Raw genomic sequence first — 20486 nt, 5'->3', positions numbered from 1 at the left:
CCCGCGTACGTTTTCTTCCGTCCCGAGAAACTTTTTGGCTTCATTTCTTTATTTTATAATTTCTTTGATAAAATATTTTCCGTATATATTAATCTAACACTTGTTATACATGTAATCGCAAGTGAAATTTTGTCCATGCAACGAACAAAAAGTTTCGCAAATATAAACGACTAATATTATATGAGCGTTCTATTACTGGGAAAAATTTCAATACAGTCATTTTGCGTATTGTGTAATCGAATCGTTTAAGTACAGGTTCAATTATTATACGTCTGCGTCAGTTGATGAATTCCGCTAAACTGCGGTACGACCCAGGTTTTTCCATTTTGACAATTAGCCACTGATTTCACCATATCCTGGGTGTATCACGCGTCATGCATAAGTACCGAGCACGTCGGTTGCCCAATTTTCCTATTTCATTTTTGACAGGCTGCGGTTTGGGCGAGAGTCTGAGGCCGCGTAATTTCCGTTTGTGATTGAAATACCTCTAAGATAGATATTTAAAAGCATATAATAGTATGTATATGTACTATGGAATTAAATTCAATGGACATAAATTCGTTACAAATAGGTTTGACTCCACGCCTTATTCAAATCGAGTATATAATGATTTTTTTCCCTCTCTAACTGTCGGTTCCTTGCACACGTAGGTGGTGGTAGGTTGAGGAATCGCGGTGAGAGCTTTGCGAACAGGATGACGTACGTACAATCGTCAATCGTGTAGGTGTAATAATATTATATGTATACAATGTATACTGTACTTATTATACGTGTATGCATAAATCCGCAAGTGCCAATTGTTTGCAAGTGAAATCACGCGTTGTTCACGCCGTGTAAACAGAGGTTCGTATTTCTTTTTCACCACTACATTTAGTTAGTGTACCTATGCATGTAAAGAAATAAACCGGTAATCGACCCGTTTAAATTTTTAATAACATATTTTATACAATTTGTTCATTATTTTTGTATAAATAACAGTTATCTAGTTGAAAGTTAAAGCTTGATGATGATGGGAAAACTTTTCCACACCGGTTACTAATTCGTTCTAAGCATTAGCAGTTGTTGAAGAGCGCGAAATGGTTCGCCGGTTTTATATACCGAATAATTACCCCGTGTCGAATTCTTGAAAAAATACGAATTCACAATTATCGATTAAACAACCAATAATATTTTTAGGTCATCAGCCAGAAGTCGTTCAACTCCCCGCTATCACGGTTATTACTATATCACGTTGCTGGTTTGAGACGATCTGTCTTCGATTTTATGCTACAAGTTGTAAAAGCTGCGAACGTTTTTTAAAACAATTAATACGGCATTTCGTCAGTAGGTATTTTGGAATATGACTGTGTAGAATATGTCTAGAAATTTGTGTTTTTGATTAAGTACAAAGTTTCCTTTCCATTTTTGTTTTTGTTACTTTTTTACCCGAAACGGTTCGTCGATATTCACCGAACTTTCCTTATCCGTATCGAAAATTTGTTTCTCTACGTAAATCACATTGCTTTTAAAGCGTGCATCGGTGTAAATGCGTATAAATTATACATATGAGGTCGATGAAAAGAATACAAGAAATGAAAGATGAATAAAAAGAGATTTTGAAAGAAGTGCAATTCGATACTCTGGTGAACGGTAGAAAAAGTATATTTATGAAAACATCACAGGTTCTATTTTTCTCTTTAACACTATATACATCTATGCCGTAAAGCTATAAATGACGATTGTATCGTAAATTTTTCTTCAAAATCACTTACTCTTCCATAATATATTACAGATGAAAATCAATTTTCGCGGAAGAACAAGAAAAGAAAATATTAAAAAGAAAAAGAAAATTTAGGCAGTAGTAAAGTTACTTCACTAGGGACACACACTGCCTACTTTTTTTCTGTAAGTAAACTAATGATAAAAATAGTTTTCGAAATGTCACGACTAACTGGTAAAAAGCCTTAAAAAATACTCTACGGATAATTTTATCAATTGAAATAAAAACGATAGTGAATAGTGAATATTAGCGGAGTGGGTCAGAAACTGCGGGAAAATGGAAACGAAGTTCCACCTCGTGCCACGAACCAGATATTTCCTTAGTTCTTACGAGCTGCGGCGGTATTCGCAGTCCTCATGACGGCTGAAAAACCGTCGATGAATTTTGTCCTGAAAAGAACGTTCGCGTTGTTGAACATGCCGTCCTTCAACGAGACGATTATGAACTGCGATTGAGTGAAATGCCGCTTGAGCATGCTCCCGATATTCTGGGTGTGGGATAAATCTAACGCAGCGTCGACTTCATCCAGGATATAAAGGGGCGCCGGTTTGAACAGCAGCATGGCCAGGATCAGCGACAAGGCGATCAGCGACCTCTGACCACCCGACAACTCGCTCAGCGATTCCTTCCAGATACCAGAAAAACCGATTTTTACCTCGAGTCCGTCGAGGTAGGTCTTGTTTTCCGGCGGTTCCAGCTTCGCGTCCGCACCTGGCAAAAGGGTGCTGAATATAGAGCCAAAGTCCTTGTTGACCTGCGAGAGAGAAGGGAAACAGATGAAAAGAAAGTATTTTCTTGCTTTTTGTTTTACATGTAGACGAGGTAGTATCCTTATTCTCTTCGCACCTGCTTGCAAGCCTTGGCCAATATCTCCTTCTTCTTTTCGTCAAGTTCCTGTATGGCCTCGAGTATTTTTTTCCTGTCGCTCTCCACTATCTGTTTCTTCTTCATCAGTTTGCTGTACTCCTCCTCTTCCCTGCTCAGTAAATCCATTGCCCTGGTGTTTATGTTTCTGCTGAGCTTGTCGTGTTCCTTTTGGAGCTGAGATATCCTGCGACCCATTTCCGTCGGCGAGTCCGCGTTGAAGTCGTAGATACCACCTGGAATTTTAATGTATCGAACAAAATCAGGTCGAAGGTATCTCGAGTGAATCGCAAACTGGATACACGCCACTTACCCGCAGTTCCAAAGTAGGCCTTGTCCTTCTCGATCCAATCGTACTTCCTCGACAGTGCCTTTATCCTCGATTCGCTCTCGCCAGCTGTTTCCTGAATCGCGGCTATCTCGTGGTTCAATTTTTGTATCTCGAGTTCGAAGTCGATTTTCTGTTTAGCGATTTCCTCTTTCCTGTTCAAAAGCTTTTGGATTTCCTTGTTCTTCTGGTTTATTGCCTCTTTCTGCATCTTAACTTTGGCCTGAAGCGCCTTTACGTTTTCTCGTATTTCGGCAAGACTCTCGTCTCGCGTCACCGACGCTTCCTTCAAATTCGCCAGCTTCTCCTCAGCCGCAACAAGCTGTTCCTTCCCAATCTGAATCGCTTTCCTCAGCTCAGTTATCTCCAAATTAAGCGTTTCCGATTCCTGCTCACGCTTCTGCCACTGCTCTCTGCTCTTGGTCGACTTCTGCTTCATATCTTTCATCTCCATCTCGACAGCCTTCAATTGCCGCTCTCGGATGTTGACCGCGTCTTTCAACTGCCCCTCGATGTCATTGGCCCGCTTTGTGCTCTCCGACTCGACTCGCTTCGCCGTCTCCAACGTCTGCGTCGCCTCTTCTATCGTCGACTTCAGCACTTCAACCTGTGGCAAACAAGAAAAAACCCTTCTAACCTACTATATAGAATACGGATCTACCGCGCCTCGATCAATTGCGTTCAAATACCAACCTCTTCTCGCAGTTTGTGATGCGAAGTTTGCTGGAGCCTCTGACGGACCAATTCGACCTCATGATTCCTGAGATCAAAGCGCTGCTTGAGGACCTGGAATTTCTTCGAGACATCTGCGCTGCTGGTTAACTTTCGGTTAATTTCAGCCAGCGATCTCTCGTCCTCGTTCAGCTGGTTCTGGATAGTTTTGAGCTCGTCAAGCTGGAGCAACAGCGAGCCAGTTTTTGAGCCAGCGCCGCCACTGAGCGTTCCAGCGGGGTCAAAGACGTCGCCTTCGAGAGTGACGCACTTTTTCATAATGCGTTCGTGGAAGGTTACTTTCTGGGCGGTCTCCATGTCCTTGCACACGAATATCTGACCGAATATCCAATTCATGGCTTTAGCGATTTCTGGAGGATAGTCAATCAGTGACAAAGCTGGTTGCACATTTCCCTTACCGCCGACCGCCTCCGCGAGCCTCACTATTTTCGGGTCCATTGTACGACCACTTATCTTGTTCAGAGGAATGATGGTCACGCGTTGCTGAAGCTGCCCGCGCTGCAGCAACTTTTTACTCGTCGTCTCTGTGTCGACAACCACATTGAATAACCGGCCACCAGCTGCGGTTTCCAGGGCGGTAGCTGTGGCCGGCTCTTTTACCGTGAACAGTTTGCAGACCAGCCCCTTGACCGAGTTTCGATTGAAATTCGGCTCTGGATCCTGGTATTGGAATCTGAGCTGTGAGTGACGCGCTTCAAAATTATCACTCCGCGAGCGCAGCGAAGCCACGTTCCTGCTTATGAGCTTTGCCTCTTCCTGAAGCGCCTCTTTGGAGGCCTCGTTATAGTCAAGCTTGTCGATCTCATTTTGAAGGCTCTTGAGTTCCTTCTCCATTTCCTCGAGATTTTTACTGTCCTGTTTGTATTGGGTCTCTGTGCTACGCATCTCTGCCTGTTTTTTCACCAGCTGCTCCTTACTGTGCTTCAGTGTCATTTGGCACTGCTTAATCTCCGTTTTCGCCTTGGTCGCCTGCTGCTTCGCGTTCATTAACTGTTGCTCCAGTGTAGCGTTTTCTCCATCCTCACTCAGCAGCAGCCCTGAGCTGACTTTCTCGTATCGCTCTTGTGCCACTTGATACAGCGCCGAGTCCTCCTCGCACTGCGCCTTCAAACTTCTGAATAGTTCGCTAACTTTTGACAGTTCCTTTTCCTTCGTTGTCAGAGCTGCCTCGTCATCCTTTATGTTCGTCTTCAGCTGTCCAACCAGCTTAATCTCTGCCTCTATACTCTCTTTAGTACTGTTCGCCTCTGCCGTAAGCTTGTGCTCCTGGCTCTCGGTGCGCTTCAGCTCACTTTCGAGCTCCTCAAGCTTACTGCCCTTGTCCTGAAGTGAAATATCAATGGTAACGGAGACTTGAGATGGAGAATAAAACGATCAAAGCTAGTTTTGTGGCTATGTAAATTACCGCATCCCTAGCCCTGTGGATTTCTTCTACTCGTTGGTCGATATTCACGATTTCCTGCGCCCCGTCATCGATAGCTTTCGTCTTTGCCTGGACAACACTTTGGACCTTGTCCACTTGGGCCGCAGTGTTGGTAATTTTCTCCAAAGTGGAAACGTATTCCCAGGCAATATAAATTCTGTGGCAATGATCCAGCTCCCTCTCGACTCGCTGGAATTCTAGGTACTGAGACTTCTGGTCCTTCAGTTTCCGCAGTCGTGGCTCAAGTACCTCTTTAATGACCTGCAACCAATCGAATGTCGTTACTCATGGATATAACTGACAAATTGAAAGAAAAGCCTAAACTCACGCTTGATATTTCCTTCAACTTGCTGTCCTTTTTCTCGATTGTTTTCAAAGCAATGTTCTTTTTATTCTCGTACAAGCTCGTGCCTGCTGCTTCCTCAATCATTGACAGAATTTCTACAGGCTTCATGTTCAAAACCTTTGTTATTCTTCCTTGCATAATCAAGAAGTGTGGATTGTTGACGTTCAGCTGAACCGAGCAGAACATATCATGGGCTCGCTTGTTTTGCACAGTGGATCCGTTGATCATGTACTTGTTTTTTCCACCAATTTGAACCTGCCGGGTGACCGTAATCTCCTTGTAATCTTCATAGCCCATTGGCGATGAACTACGATCTCGATTGTCGAACGTTATTGTAACGCTGGCTTTGGTCACTCCGGCCTGTCCGGACTTGTAGACCAAATCTTGGAGCGAGTTCGCTCGGATCTGAAATACGAGGAGTTTGAGTTTCGTTTTGAATTAGGAACGCTGTTTGAATCTAGGGACAAAAATGGCCGACGAGTTGGCAGCCTTGTCGGACAATCACAACGTACAACTTTTCAAATCACCGTCGAAAAGAAGAGGGAAATCGGCGAGAGGTTATGTCAAATTTTTCGGCTATTCATCAAAGGGCGGTTATTTAATTACATTACCTGCGAGAGATTCGTGATTCCCAAAACGAAACATATCGCATCAAGCACGTTTGATTTCCCGCTCCCGTTGAGGCCGGTGATGGCATTGAATTCCTTATCAAATCCATTTATCTCGACTCTCTTTCCGTACGACTTAAAGCCGTCTATAACCATCGACTTAACGTACATCGTTGCTTTACCGAGTTATCGACAATGCCGGAGACACGCCGTTTCATCGAAATAAAAAACTATTCGACACACCGTATTTGTATACTGCCGTCCATTCAACAGAGTAAACCCAAGGCACGCTCAGGCACGCTACACAGACCCTGGGTACAAGCAAAATTGACAGTGCATACTTTAATATATACTGAAACTTATAAAAATGCATTTCCCTAGCTCCTAGGCACTCAAAAATCTATGGATACTCTTTCTCCGCCCGCCAGGTAGCGCTGCCGCCGAGCGGGATCTCTATCCCAGACGAGTCTCACTCGTCTACAACCTATGGCCGAATCGGGAGCTTTGAGCAACGACAGCGGGAGGAGTTTCGTCTGCTAATTTCCTAACCTCTCGAACTGTCAGTCTCTGTGGAACGTACTTATGTAGAAAAATCAGAGCAACTAAATTTCTTACGAATTTCTGATATCTTTATTACCTTCTGTTATTCACGTTCGAATTCACTGGAACTACTTCGACGATTATTCTAGTTCTGAAACGGGTTTGTTTGACAACTGTCAATTTGACGTTTGAAGCATTCTTATACTCATACATCCGATTCTGCCATTGTATGTACTTAACCTTTGATTAAATGCACAGACAATCGGAGATTCGTGAAGCCTGAAAATGACATCTATATTCGATCAGTACGAGCAAGATTCTCAGAGGTCAAAACATCCTGTGGCTCCGTCTATCAGGCCTGATATCGTGAGTGTTATTTCATCCGCTGGGAATAGAACATGTAACAAACTGGACAAATATTTTCAATGGACTCCGACTACGAAGATTGATTTCTATTATTAAAACTCTTTGGCAGAGATGATTACCGATAAATTTACTAAATAGAGAGTTCTTTTTCTTAGAGCACGACTGGATTCATTCACATGAAGCTTCGGGATGATGGTCCCATATTTACCAAACAGAAGGTGAATTTCTTGCCCTCGGATGATATCACGCATCTCGCAGTCAGCAGCAACTTGATTGTCATCGCCATGGCCAACAACGTTCTATTACGCATAGACATGAAGCACCCAGACAAACCTGAGGGTATCTTGACTTGAAAAATTGATATTCAGTTCCAATCTACCGCGAATTTTGATTTAAAACTTAACTTTCGTTTCGATCAGACATCGACATCTCAAAGTACTCGGCGAACATGAAATTGTCCGGTCTTTTTCTGGATCCCCTTGGATATCATCTGCTACTCGCAATGGTTCCTAGCAAAGGGGAGACTCCGCCTGCAGAGCTCTTCTATCTACACAGAAAAACGACAAAACTTAAGCAGGTAAGGCGAGTTCGTACCTACTAGAAACATTTTATTTTATTAAACTTATACAGGCGTAGCCTTCGGTACATTACTTGATGCATTAGTGAGAGAACACGAGCAAATCAATTAATAATTCACAAAATAAAGGAAATCAATGTGCGCTTCTAAAATGTCTGACTGGTTATAATCATCTAACAATTTAAGCATATGAATAACATAATGAATTTTACAAATTATAAAATAAGCACTCAGTATTTTATTTATACTTAGAAAATAGTTTTTTGACAATAATATGAACTGAATCAATATTAATATTATTCTTTATACAAAGGAATTGTATAATTAACCTGGTCAAATGCCTTACAAAAGTCAGTATGTATCACATCAATCGGGTTATTTCTATTCAATCTCTTGAATACCAAATTAGATAGAATTGATAAGATTAAATTCAATAATATTGCTAGTATTAATTACAAAGTGTTCAGTTAAATTTATCACTGCTATTTTCATATCTAACACCAGTCTTTGGTTTGAAGATTTGAAAACTTAAAAACCATGGATTATCAATTTCTTGAGTCAGAATTAAACCTGCGATTCTAACTTTCAGGCTGGAAAATTCAGAGGTCATGAGATCACTGCTGTAGGATGGAATTTCGCCAACACTTCAGAGACCACCTCGGGTCCTATACTGCTCGGAACGTCAAAGGGGCTGATTTTTGAGACTGAAATCGCGCTTGATGGTGACAAGATATTTAACACGAGCCTGGAGCAGTATTGGAGGCAGGTAAGTCGAGGTAAAACCAAGTACGCGCTATTGACGGTATTCGAAAATGAAAGCAGAAGCGATAATCACTGGTATTCGTTTCTAAGCTTCCCAATTATCTGCCTCTCTACGGCAGTAAAGAGGTAGACGGACTCGTGAGTATAAGAAAATAACAAAAATCTAACTCTGTACCATGTTTTTTACAAAGTTATTTCAATCAGTCGTAAGCTTGAAATGGACTGGCAATTCCATTTCTACGTTGCACAGTTCGCCGTTCTTTTATTCAGGTATTCGACATAGGCGAGGAGAGTAAGCCGCCCATCACAGGTCTGGAGTTTCATAGATTGGGAAACAGTGACAGATACGTAGTGGTGGTTACAACTCTGATCAGGATTTACCAGTACATTGGCTCCGTCACTACTTTGGACGAGAAGCCGCTGCTTCAGCAGATTTTCAACAGATATTTAAACGCCAAGGGTAACATTTGCCGCATCATAGTCAATCCGCAGAATAAGACTATAATCTAGCAACATCGAATTCATTTGCATTTATTCCACAGAGAGATTCAATCAGTTGGACAGCACCCTGCCTTATTCAAAAATGCAGTTCTATTACTCGGAACCCAAACAGCTGCCAAAGTCTTTTGGCTGGTTGACTGAAACCGGTATAGTATACGCTCAGATCGATCCCAACGTCGACCCGAAAAACGTGTTGGTGAATAAAAAGGTGATAACGTGTCCGGAAACGAGTCTGATTGGTGGAAACATTTCGCATTCATCGGAAAGGCCGCTATCGTTTGTGCTGACCGAATTTCATACGCTGCTTTTGTACTCGGACCGCGTCAAGGGACTTTGCCTTCTCAACCAAGAGCTGATCTTTGAAGACATCTACAACGATGTATGAGTTTCTTTTCTCCTATCGACGTGCTTCTGCTTAATTGTTGAAACTTTTTTTTATCTCTTTCGCAGGCATTCGGCAAGCTCGTCAACATAACTAAGGATCCCATGACAGGCTCTATATGGGCCTTTAGCGAACGCGCCGTCTTCAAATACAAAGTCACCAAGGAGGACAGGAATGTTTGGCAGGTAACGCGTTTCTCTTTGCCATCAGGACGATTTCTTTGCCCATATTAAATCGCTTCTTGATTTCCACAGATTTACGTCGACAAGGGTGAATTCGATCTGGCCAAGAAATACTGTAAGGATAACCCGGCGCACATCGATCACGTGCTCGTAAAACAGGCGGAAATGTTATTTGGAAACAAGGAGTACGTATATAATTCGAAGCAACTCATCACGCCCTCCATTAAAGATTGCTAATCTGATCTCGATTTCAGATACGATCAGAGTGCGATCATTTACGCCGACACGCACTCGTCGTTCGAGGAGGTGTCATTGAAATTTTTGCAGGAGTGGCAAATCGAGGCATTGAAAACGTTTCTGAAAAAGGCAAGGCTTTTCTAGGATCATTGGACAGCTTGGTGAGAAATTCTGGGCTCATTATCGATTTTTGCAGAAATTAGAGGGACTCAAACCGCAGGATAAAACTCAGGTGACAATGATAGTCATCTGGGTTGTGGAACTATTCATGAACCAAATGGGTGCTCTGAGAGGCGACCACACTTCGCATCTCCATAATCCGCGATATCAAGAACTGCAGAAACAGTTTGATAGCTTTTTGGCAATACCGAAAGTTGAGGTGAGATTATACGAGTGATAATAATTTTCGAGCGATTTTTTGTTATCGTATTCGTTTTCCACAGGAGTGCATCCGAATGCACAAAAGCTCGATATACGACTTGATGGCGAGCCACGGAGACAAGGAGAACTTGATTCGCCTGACGATAATGCACCGCAACTACGAGGAAGTAATACGCCAGCATCTGTACAAAAACAACTACATGGAGGCTCTGAACGTTCTGAAAAGTCAGGGGAACAGAGAAGTGTTCTATCAATTCGCAGGCACGCTCTTGCAGGAGCTTCCGAAACCCACTGCACTCGCGCTCATCTCTCAAGGCTCGATGCTCAAGCCGTCCAAGCTTCTGCCTGCTCTGGTCTCCTGCAACAACGACGAGAAACACGTAAGAATAGAAAACCGTAAAGGACTAACAAAGGGTGCGAAACAACTTAATCGGCACGTTTCAGGCCCAGGAAGTGATTCGCTACCTGGAATTCTGCATCTACAAACAAGGATGCCAGGAGCAGGCGATACACAATTACCTTCTGTCTCTGTACACACGCTACAAGCCAGACGAGGTGCTGCGATACATCAGTTCCCAAGGTGGATATTCGATCCTTTGTCACGGATGATTAGAAATCACTAACCTTATACTTGTTCCATTTTCAAAAAAAAAAAAAAAAACAAGGTCAAGATATCGGCATGGTTCCGTACGACGTTCATTTTGCACTGCGGCTCTGTCAGGAGGTAAAACTAACCAAGGCTTGTGTCCAGCTATCGGCGCTGCTTGGGCTCTGGACGGCAGCGGTTGACCTGGCGTTGACAATAAGCGTCGATTTGGCCAAGCAGATCGCCTCTATGCCTTCGCAGAACGACGACGAGCTAAGGAAGAAGCTTTGGCTAAAAATAGGTGAGTGCGACTCGGTCGAGAGAGTATAAATCCCACCTTCGAGGTGACGATCGAGTGTTTTTCGCAGCTGAGCATGTGGTGAGAGAGCGGGATGATATCAAACAGGCAATGGAGTTTCTGCAGCAGTGCGATTTGGTCAGAATCGAAGACATTCTTCCGTTTTTCTCGGATTTCGTAACCATCGATCATTTCAAAGACGCCATCTGCAACTCTTTACAGGTAAAAAAAGGAAAAAAAGAAGAAACGCGATGCTTGATCAGAGCAATCAAAGCTAACGGTTCGAGATTAACACGCCTTTAATAATCATAATTAGGAGTATAATCAACACATCCAAGATCTCAAGGAGGAGATGGAAGAGGGGACCAAGGCAGCGGAGCTGATCAGGAAAGATATACAGTCGTTTAGAAACAGGTACATCTATTTTTGTCCCGAAAGCGAAGACAGAGTCTCTTTGCTACCTGAAAAAATCTGGAAGAGCAAGTTGCTAATCCGCTTCTTAAATTTCAGATGCATTTTCATCCCGGCCAAGGACACCTGCAACACTTGCGATGTTCAGCTGCTGCTCAGGTCGTTTTATGTATTTCCCTGTGGCCACAGATTCCACAGCGATTGTCTTGTCGCCGCCCTCATTCCCATGCTCTCCATGGAGCAGAGAACGAAGCTCGCCGATCTCCAGCGTCAGTTAACCACCGTTTCTGGGAAAGCGGAGGACACAAATTCCATCGGCTCAGTTTCCCTGTCGACCAAAGATCAGATCAAAGCTGACATCGACGATCTTATCGCTTCCGAGTGCATCTACTGCGGAGAGCTCATGATCGAGTTAGTGCTGGCTTAATTTGATATCTGAATTTGATATGCCATTCTGGTGCAACGAATTCTTTGAAGAATGTCAGGATAGTCGGAATCTCAGTATTGAGTTGTGCTTTTTTTTACAGATCGATAGACAAGCCGTTCATCGAGGAGGAAGATTACGAGAGAGTGATGAAAGAGTGGGACTGAATGACAATGTGGATAATCAAAGGAGTCGTATTCTTGATTCTCTACAACAACTAGCGGAAATGATTTTTTAAATACTCCGAAGCGAGATTGGAATCGAAGTGAAGAGCAGGTCAGTGTATTTAAACAACAAAGCTTCTGATCACTGGCTTGTTATTTGTATAGGATTGTTCACAGCAGCAATAAAGATCCGAGTAGGGAAGTAAAGACAAGAGCCTAAAAATGAATGCAAAAACAATATTTTTTTATAAAACATACGACATTTATCACAAATATTAGTTTATCATTTACACATATGCATTTTACGGAAATTTGCCTTAAAAAAAGGTAATACTGTTTTGGCGTATGCGGGCGTGGGATTTAACAGAGTGCGGGAATTACCATCGGCCGCAAATTATTACATAATAATAGTATTACACCTATAATCAGTGTCGGGATTCCGAATAATTGACACGCGCGAAGGAGATGGTGGGCGATTCTGAGTAGTACAAAAAGAATAAATAATCTTGCCACTAGAAACTACATTCTGAGTTCTGCTTCAATTTTTTTATCTATTTTGCTAACAGACCGATCGCCAAGCACGTAAAATCTCAGAGGTTTCATTGCCCACTCGGGACCAGCGCTGTCGATACCGATTCTCGGGCACTTTACTATTTCGATGACGCCATCTCCTTCGTTTTCTTCGCCATCCTCGATCCACAGCCCTCGCCATTCGCATGCTGAATACTTTGTGTGATCTCTACTGAGCGCGAACGCTATGCAAAATTTTGACGGACCATTGCTGAGCTCGTGGACTTTGAAGTTCTTCGCCGATTTTTTTGGTCTGTCGACGCCTTGCTTCGACTTCGAACCTGGTAGTGGCAAATTTCTAAACTCTGTCATCTGGTCCATTCCCTCGATAGGCGCCAGCGCTCTGATTAGCACGCCACTTCCGTCACCTGGAAAGAGGATACGGTCAATCGCGTGATCGAGACCAGATACAGGGTGAAATGGATTGCGCTTAAACTCACTACACGCTGATCATCTACTGGAATTTACAAGAACTCTAAAAGGTCGTTATATTCGTTCCTCAGCTTATGATCAGAATCAGTTTTCGCACGCGAAATTTCTCTGGCTAACGCTAGCGTTATTGAATATGTAAAACCGAAGGGGCTTTGCGGCCCACTCTGACTCCGCAGACTCGATACCGATGCGAGGCGCGGATATGACGGTAAGGGAAGTATCGTTATTCAACTCGTCGTTCTCGACCCACAGGCTGGAACATTTTGTGATGTCTTTTTCATTGAAGGCTTCTTTGTCGATCTCGAGCGCGGTGCAGAGTTTCGCGGGCCCGTTGCAGAGCTGGTGCGCCTTCAAAATTCTTAACTTCTGCGTCATGACCTTCTCTTTGGATCCCTTGCTGAGCTGCGTATTGCGCAACAGTTCCATGTAGCTGTGGCCAATAATTGGCTCCAGCGCTCTGATGAAAACCGAGGCCCCTGGTGCTGTGGCAGGATGCAGCAACTCACCTTTGGAGGATATGTTGAAGCAGTGATACATGCCGTACGTCAGATAGACGTAAATCGTTCCGGGTGGCATGTACATGGGGACGTTACGGGGGGTGATTTTGTTCCTGTAGGTCTGCGACGCCCGGTCTTCGCCACCAAGATACGCCTCGGTCTCGACTATTTTGCCCTTCAAAATGGTGCCGTTCTCCAGTCGCCTCACCAGAATCTTCCCTGCGTCGGACAAATAGTTACCCGACAGGGGGGGATTAGCATGCTAAATTATTGCCTGGTAACAATTATTGAGGTAATTATGTAATACCTAGAAGATTTTTCGCCAGTGTCTCACTTGGGACGTCGAAAAATTCGAAACCAAGTCGGTTGGCGGACAAAAGCTGTTCCTCCGGAGTTGTGGGTGGATCTTGACGCTGCTTCAGTTCACTTTTCATCATTTCCATATCCACGACTGCCCGCAGCAGACGTTTATTAGATTTTAGTTTATCAGGCTCCGTTCCTATAGCGAAATTGTGGTAAACATCGAGGAATAATTGACTGATTTTATGTTAACAATTTCTTTTTCCTCACTACCTTTAGGCAGCAGGCTTCCCAAGTTTAACTTCGCCTTTCCCTTTGCTATTTCCATCGTAGTGCTCGTCTTAGATGCAGCCTTGGGTACATCAGACTCCAGTGCTATGCCATTTTCTGCTTCAAGCTACAAAATCGTGAAGTCAGAGCAAGATCTGAGGTATTTATGTCATTGTTATTTTCCAACGTAACACTTGAGCGCAAATATTGACTAAAAAAATTTTAATTCGCACATTTTGTGGTCAAAATTTGAACGGCGAAGATACATAAGCAGGTATAGCCTGTCGCAATGCGATTAATACTGTAGAAAATTGAGTAGTTTATGCGGACAGTCACCTGTTTTCTATTTCTCACGAGATTCTGAACTTTGGTGGCGAGTCTCATTTTTTTTGGAGTCATGTCGCTTGTACCAGATGATAATATTGACTGATCTGAATTCGCTGACGAGCAATTGGTATCACTAGAGTCTATTACCCCAGCTTCCTGACTTGAGGATAAACCAGTAGCACACCTCTGAAAGACGAGGGGATACGAATCTGTAATATGGTAGTTTTGAAACGATCAATTTTCAGTTAAAAGAGAAGGAGAGGAACTGATGTTTTTTTATTTTTTTTCTCTGTCTTCGGGTTCGAGCCGTTTTTATTTGATATTATATATTTTTCTTATTATCGTTCATATTATTACTTCTAAGGGTAAAAGTCGGGTAACCAAAAAAAAATTGAAAACTCGCATAAATTTCTATATTGTGTTTATCGCCTAACGTATTCTAACCTCTTTCTTGGTAATACAAAAATTCTCATCCGACAGTTCTCATGCTCTTTATTGTTACAACCCTAACCACGATTCATTGCCTTCTGCTGTCTACTATCAATTTTTCGTCTGGGGTGCGGACGAACGAAAGAATGAATGAAATAGTTGGGGTCTTTACCGCTAGGCGTATTCGCGGAATTCGTACTATTCTACAGGTGCATGGAAACAGGTGCACATGCAAGTGGAGCCGGTGCAGTAGCAAGTGCTGATCCTATTAGCGGAAATTAATTGAATTAGCGCAGGTGCACTATGGGTGCATTGGACCCATTGGTATGCACACTATATGTATGATGGACGCCTGTGCCAGAGGTTTCAGCCTATCGAATATGCTGCCGTGTATGTTGAGTTGCCTTGTACAAGCGCATCAGGCGCATAGCGCGATGCAAGTCTGGTTATAACAGTTTGAAAGAATTGAGCAAAAAAAAAAAAAATAAAGACATATCAAAACTAACGTAATAAAATACTTCTTGTTACTGAGTAAAGGGATAGTTTATTTCGATTGGGAATATAAAAATTATTAACGATCCTTAGAAAGCAACTTGAATTTTGTAATCTACAGTTTCGCAATATGGGTTCGGAGTTTTAAAACTACTAATACTAATATTTAATGTGATACACTCGACGTAATTTGTGCTACGAAAAATTATCTCACAACTACTGAAATCTTGAGTCTTCAATATTTTGATTAAGTTCGTAGATTTGTGGAGTAAATGCAACTTACCGATAAGTCTCAAACTTCTTGTTCTGACATTTCGCGAATTGATCACAAATTTTTGCAGCAACATGATGATAATTTTTATTTTTTTTTGATCATGCAATGAATTCAACGATATTTGTACGTTTCTTGTGATCACAAACGTCAAAATATGATAATATTAATCTCGAATATAAGCGAGGCGATGACCAAATGTTTCAATTACATATCTATGATATAATTCATGGTTACCAACTTCACATAAGTTAACTCAAATATTGACTAAGGATAAGAAATGGAACAGCACAATTATTATTATTTTATTCCAACGTTCTGTTTTTTTTATATTTTATTGCAAATCGTCGGAAAAACGGCAGCCGAGGTTCGTAAAATAAATTTTGTATTTTATGTCATTGTCCATTTTTATCACATTTTCAAGCTTTTAATTAATTATTACGTTATTTCAAGCTCTGTGTGAATTAATATTAGTCCAATTTCAAAATATGCAGGCATGTATCATTATTATCATTATTTTCAATCAACTATACCACTGAGTTATTACCAGAATACTTCTTACGCATCTCACTTCAAGTCTACAATTCGGTTTCACTTCACCAAAGTTGGCACGAATGACATTATAGGAAAGGTTACGTCAAAATCATACGGTCTGCATTATTATGCTCCTGAAACTCGATTAAACTTGACAGATCGTCGTTGAATTTTTTTTTTTTTTTTTACCGTGGTGATACTAGAATTAGTGAAAGATAAATCTAGAAGGATACGAGTATTTCAAATTATTTAATGAGAATCGTTTAAATAAAAGTATTCATCAATTTTTCCTACTGGCATGGCAGCTAAAATGAATACTCCCCGGGCACAGGAGCATCCGAAAAATCATGTGGAAACCAACTCCAGGTTAAGAAATCCTCTCAATGTCGTCGTGGAGAAAGTTGGTAAAACGCGAGCCAGAGTTCACGGCGACGTGAGGTATTTGAAGGAAATTTTTATGATTAAAAAAACTCGGAACTGAAATGCCACTGTTAATTCTTTTACTCCTTGAGCATTTCATCGGTCATCATTTTTACTCCAGCGTCGAAAGCCTGAAGGAATTGTTGATGTCATCGTTGTCGCTCTTGCCAAATGTAAAGCAGGCTGATGCCGATGGAGATTTGAAAAATTCGGCGACTGTCGAAGGAGGAAAATTGCGGACTGAGTCCAAAGACGGAAAAGCAGCCCTTCTTGGCAAGGTGAGAAAAACCGAGGGTGATGGAGGTCTCGATTTTTCTTCGAAGCTGGATGCGTATCAACGTTACGGAAGAAAGAAAGACGACTCCGGCGCTACGATGAAAAGGAAAATGAAAACAGAGTGGAAATCTCGGAGGGGAAAATTCTCCGGAGGAAAATCTAATAAGCATCGAGGATATAACGGGGAAGACGATGATGATGCTGGGGAAGCTGACGGACTCGATGCAGACGAAAAAGGAACTGTCGAAAGCCTTCCGAGCTGCTTGAGCATCTCTGGTGAGAAAATATAGTGTTTGTTTTTAATTATTAAAGGCGTTATTATTGTGTCTCAAGCTAGGTGGGAAAAATTCGGGGAATCTTACAAACTTGAGCGATCATGAATATGAATATTTCTTCGATTACACCGTTACAGCAACCGGAAGTGAGGAATTACCGCTTTCGCACGACGGTCGTTGGCTGCGTAGACACTTCAAGAAGCCCTTGACACACGCTTTGAGAGATATAGCGAATAAAAAACCAGCCGATCCTGTTGGCTACCTTGCTTTTTGGCTGCGGAAATATCGCAGCAACGAGGAACACTGGCAACGGAAACAGCAGTTTGAAAACGAGCTGCGTCGGTTGAGAATTGAGCCGATGCTCCAGCCCGAGGTCCGAAAAACAGATAATATTGAGATGAAAAAATTAGAAAGTCGTTTACCGCATATTTTTGAATTTTTTCTATTCCAATTTCTTGGCATTCTTAGGAACCCATCGAAGACTTAGAGATGGAGTATTCCGTAGGAGAAGAAGGTGGCGGGAATGCTGATTGGAATTACCAAAATTATCATCCTACAACTCCAGATCTAGATCCGTAAGAAAAGAACTATTATTTATTTTTATTGCTCAAGCAAGTGGATCAAGGAAGCGAATGATTATTATTTGATTCTATTATAAACTTGATTTAAATAAGAAAATAAATTAGCAAAATCCACCCATGCGAAGACAACTGATAGTGCTTCAACGAGATTCAATGATCTTCGATCAGATGTGAAGCAATGATTTTTATTCGACCAGATCATTAATATTGGGAAAAAAATGTAGATAGCAACTTCGCGGTTATCCTCTTTTCATAAGTAACGAAATTTAAATTGATACGGTTCAAACCTCGTTCTTCTAGGCGTCCTAGGAAAACGGAATCTAATTCTATCGTAAAATCAACGTTGAATCCGATGATCAGATAATTCCGCTGACATATCTGCAATTTCGGTTCCCACTCACAGGCGTAATTTTGAATAAAACCAAACGACCATCGTCGTCCGCGATTACAAAATCCTATCGCACGTATGCGTTCCCGGTTGCCAAAATCAGGCGCAGCGCACGCATACACGTAGTTTCGACACGAGATGGCGCCACAAGCGAGTCGACCGTAAATCCGCGAGTCTCGAACCGGCCGCAGACGGAGATTCAACTTGAGCCGGGTTTGCCGGTAGCGATATCAGAGGGTGAGTACAGAAAGCTCCGCTTTCCACCCCACCTGTATTTCTCGCAAAATTTCGTCGACCCTCGTCAGTTTCCGTGTGCGAAAAAGTTGGCTCATGCGTGGGAAAGGTGTCAACTGACAGTGTGCCGCGCGCAGTCGCCGAGGAAGGATATTATGAGGCGTTCGCAGCTGTCCGCGTACAAAATCGCACCCCATCGTTCTAGTAATTCCATACGTTCGTGAAATAATTACGAGGTATCGCGAAAGGGGTTCCCGCGTTCAAACCGAGATCGAAACTTGGCATATCGTCGCGCGTGTCGATCAATCCGCGAGTCGCGCGACTGGTCAACAGAGGCCCACCTCGCTCTGCCCCAATTCAACCCCCGACCTCGGGACGCTAGCTGTGCGGAAGGAAAGCAAGGACGGAAAGGGTGAAAACCGCGGCCGAGGCCGAAAACTAGGCCAATCGGAGGCCAAACAATCGCCGCGTGTGCGACTTGCTGGAAGCGACAGCCAGGGAGTCCGAAGTGCAGTGTGACAAGTGACAGGCTGTCGGACAGGTGAAAATTATTGACGCGGGGCTCGCGGCGGCCATGTTCTCGGCCTAGTTTAGGGGCCGGAGGCGAGATGTCGGGCGGGTCGTCGGGCGGTGGAAATCGCGTAGATACGCAACCCTCAGCGGCGGCAGCAACGCGGAGGATGCTTGATCTGGTGCCAGGACGCGAGTCGCGGCTCGAAAAAGGCGCAGCGTGAATCCGTTGTGCTCGTTTCTCTTTTGTTTTCGGGACTGCTGGCGTCACTCGACGCACCTGGTCAAGAGAAAAACATCCCCCTACCCCTAATCGGCGCCATCTAGCATCCGCGTGCTCTTCGCGCTTTCGGAACACGAAGAATTCCCAACGCGTCGATTCCGATTTCCGCGTGTCCGCGGCCGATCGCATCGTCTCGTTGCCAACTTCAGACGGCTGATCATCACCTCATCCCCAGCCATCCGTATATCTCGCCAGTATCGCGTCGTTCCACCCTCGCGATTTTCGGAGATATTATCGTGAGTGGAAGGTGTACGTACGTATGTACGGTACATACGATCGATAATTCTGATCAAAAATTGCATACTCGTAAGTTTTCACGCGTGGATATGTCGTCGGGACTCCTGTTGATTATCGCCTGCGAAGCGAGAAGAATTGATGAGAATAACAGGTAGATAGACATAGAATTGTCGGACAGATGGATAGATCGATTGATTGAACCTGTGCGCGAGTGAAGGTTTGAATAGGTCTGAAATTAACCGAAATTGTTGTCGTTTGTTTGTTGGCAATACAGCGCGGAAACTTGTACGAAATGCCGATTTGAGGATGGAGATTCGATGCCGATGCTCCGCGGCATCATTCTTATTGTAGAATGACGAGGAAGAGGAGGAGGAGACGGATGATGGATGATTAGGTATTTGAGCCGAGGAGACGCGGAGAGTGAGAGAGGTAAAATCGTTTTTCAAAAGCGTAGAAACTCGTATGCGAGTACGAAACGGTCGCACTCTATTGTGCATGGCATGGCAACAAGGTTAGGATCGAACTTTTTCAATCCGATTGCCACGTTCCCTTTTTAAAATTCTATCCACTTTTGTTTTTTGTTTTTTTCTTTTTTCTTGTCTCCTTCTCTGTAAATCACGCGTTTTAGCGCTTCGCATTTTAATGTTCTAAAATTTTATCTCTTTCACTCTCTCACTTGCGCAGTTTCGTTTTTTAACCGTCTGTTCGTTCGAAACAAAACACGATCAAACGAAAATGAAACATCACTTATGAATAAATTTTTCACGTATGAAAAACAAAAACAAAAAACAACAACAGGAAGGAATTAGGAAGAAGATGAAGAAACTAAGTGTGAAAATGAGAACAGCAAAGACGAAAGTATAACGTTCTGTAATTATTTTTTTATAGATATTTGCACAGTCGGTGCGGATCGTTGCGTCGTATTTAAACTGCGATGACAAAGGACTGGAAATTTTTTTAACTTTTTTAACCCGCAAATCTTTCGCGCGTTATTATCATCTCGCCGAAGTGGTAAAAACAAATCTGTATCGTTCTAATATATATTATAATCGAATTTGTGGTGCGGCAGAGCGGTTTCTGTGCAGGGTGCAAGTGCAATGAATAATACGAATAATAATAATAACAACAACAATAATAGTAACAACAACAACATTTATACCGAAAGTAATTTTAGACGACGATGATTCTCCTCGTCTATTTTAGTTTCGTGTAGTGCTGGTGGTGTTGGTGGTGGTGGTGGTTGGTGGTGTTGGTGGTGGTGGTGGTCGTGGTGGTGGTGGTGGTGGTGG

The 20486-nt window shown here is 42.8% G+C and overlaps 4 protein-coding genes across 9 annotated transcripts; 2 read left to right on the top strand and 2 right to left on the bottom strand.

Annotated features, from left to right (window-relative positions):
* Positions 1-838: 838 nt before the first annotated feature.
* SMC2 (structural maintenance of chromosomes 2) lies at positions 839-6393 on the bottom strand. The gene is made up of 7 exons (XM_046634573.2): positions 6064-6393; positions 5435-5857; positions 5089-5367; positions 3645-5006; positions 2937-3558; positions 2606-2859; positions 839-2513 (listed from the first exon to the last, which is right to left on the bottom strand). Exons 1-7 carry the CDS (start codon positions 6229-6231, stop codon positions 2079-2081), a joined length of 3543 nt encoding a protein of 1180 aa, XP_046490529.1. The 5' UTR covers positions 6232-6393; the 3' UTR covers positions 839-2078.
* Positions 6394-6538: 145 nt separating this feature from the next.
* dor (vacuolar protein sorting-associated protein 18 dor) lies at positions 6539-12085 on the top strand. 4 transcript variants are annotated; one of them, XM_046634574.2, is made up of 19 exons: positions 6539-6760; positions 6859-6966; positions 7122-7305; positions 7386-7543; positions 8133-8309; positions 8396-8443; positions 8576-8765; positions 8848-9185; positions 9257-9373; positions 9443-9555; positions 9625-9736; positions 9804-9986; positions 10051-10368; positions 10433-10568; positions 10654-10875; positions 10943-11094; positions 11189-11286; positions 11383-11694; positions 11811-12085. In XM_046634574.2, exons 2-19 carry the CDS (start codon positions 6886-6888, stop codon positions 11872-11874), a joined length of 3003 nt encoding a protein of 1000 aa, XP_046490530.1. In that variant the 5' UTR covers positions 6539-6760; positions 6859-6885; the 3' UTR covers positions 11875-12085. The 4 variants fall into 4 exon arrangements, with proteins under 4 accessions (XP_046490530.1, XP_046490533.1, XP_046490532.1 ...); XM_046634576.2 differs by having other exon boundaries at positions 6543-6619; XM_046634577.2 differs by lacking the exon at positions 8396-8443 and having other exon boundaries at positions 6540-6760.
* A 37-nt stretch (positions 12086-12122) lies between these two features.
* Positions 12123-14972, bottom strand: LOC124223001 (putative 3-methyladenine DNA glycosylase). 3 transcript variants are annotated; one of them, XM_046634587.2, is made up of 6 exons: positions 14712-14954; positions 14277-14476; positions 13944-14067; positions 13678-13869; positions 13380-13589; positions 12123-12809 (listed from the first exon to the last, which is right to left on the bottom strand). In XM_046634587.2, the coding sequence occupies exons 2-6, from the start codon at positions 14337-14339 to the stop codon at positions 12391-12393; spliced, it is 1008 nt and encodes a 335-aa protein (XP_046490543.1). In that variant the 5' UTR covers positions 14340-14476; positions 14712-14954; the 3' UTR covers positions 12123-12390. The 3 variants fall into 3 exon arrangements, 1 of the variants encoding a protein (XP_046490543.1); XR_011177617.1 differs by having other exon boundaries at positions 12673-12809; positions 12882-13589; positions 14277-14453; positions 14712-14972; XR_011177616.1 differs by having other exon boundaries at positions 12673-12809; positions 12882-13589; positions 14712-14971.
* LOC124223006 (uncharacterized) lies at positions 13585-20470 on the top strand. The gene is made up of 7 exons (XM_069137696.1): positions 13585-14100; positions 16299-16431; positions 16535-16965; positions 17102-17337; positions 17433-17539; positions 19472-19591; positions 19996-20470. Exons 2-6 carry the CDS (start codon positions 16304-16306, stop codon positions 19551-19553), a joined length of 984 nt encoding a protein of 327 aa, XP_068993797.1. The 5' UTR covers positions 13585-14100; positions 16299-16303; the 3' UTR covers positions 19554-19591; positions 19996-20470.
* Positions 20471-20486: the final 16 nt, after the last annotated feature.

The sequence above is a fragment of the Neodiprion pinetum genome, chromosome 7, assembly GCF_021155775.2.
Source record: "Neodiprion pinetum isolate iyNeoPine1 chromosome 7, iyNeoPine1.2, whole genome shotgun sequence".
In the NCBI taxonomy this organism is placed as follows: domain Eukaryota; kingdom Metazoa; phylum Arthropoda; class Insecta; order Hymenoptera; family Diprionidae; genus Neodiprion; species Neodiprion pinetum.
Note: the sequence above shows the minus strand (reverse complement) of the source record. Positions and strands in the feature narration are given on the sequence as shown.

Coding starts and splice junctions, on each gene's coding strand:
- SMC2 (XM_046634573.2), bottom strand. CDS start 6,231: ATGTACGTTAAGTCGATGGTTATAGACGGCTTTAAGTCGTACGGAAAG. Junction 5,007..5,088: donor TCCACAGGGCTAGGGATGCG/GTAATTTACATA, acceptor ATTTCACTTCAG/GACAAGGGCAGTAAGCTTGA. Junction 2,860..2,936: donor GGCCTACTTTGGAACTGCGG/GTAAGTGGCGTG, acceptor TTAAAATTCCAG/GTGGTATCTACGACTTCAAC.
- dor (XM_046634574.2), top strand. CDS start 6,886: ATGACATCTATATTCGATCAGTACGAGCAAGATTCTCAGAGGTCAAAA. Junction 9,987..10,050: donor TGGCAATACCGAAAGTTGAG/GTGAGATTATAC, acceptor CGTTTTCCACAG/GAGTGCATCCGAATGCACAA. Junction 11,095..11,188: donor CCATCTGCAACTCTTTACAG/GTAAAAAAAGGA, acceptor AATCATAATTAG/GAGTATAATCAACACATCCA.
- LOC124223001 (XM_046634587.2), bottom strand. CDS start 14,339: ATGACTCCAAAAAAAATGAGACTCGCCACCAAAGTTCAGAATCTCGTG. Junction 14,068..14,276: donor TCGTGAGAAATAGAAAACAG/GTGACTGTCCGC, acceptor ACGATTTTGTAG/CTTGAAGCAGAAAATGGCAT. Junction 12,810..13,379: donor CTTCAACATATCCTCCAAAG/GTGAGTTGCTGC, acceptor TCCTCTTTCCAG/GTGACGGAAGTGGCGTGCTA.
- LOC124223006 (XM_069137696.1), top strand. CDS start 16,304: ATGAATACTCCCCGGGCACAGGAGCATCCGAAAAATCATGTGGAAACC. Junction 16,432..16,534: donor AGAGTTCACGGCGACGTGAG/GTATTTGAAGGA, acceptor TTTTTACTCCAG/CGTCGAAAGCCTGAAGGAAT. Junction 16,966..17,101: donor GAGCTGCTTGAGCATCTCTG/GTGAGAAAATAT, acceptor ACACCGTTACAG/CAACCGGAAGTGAGGAATTA.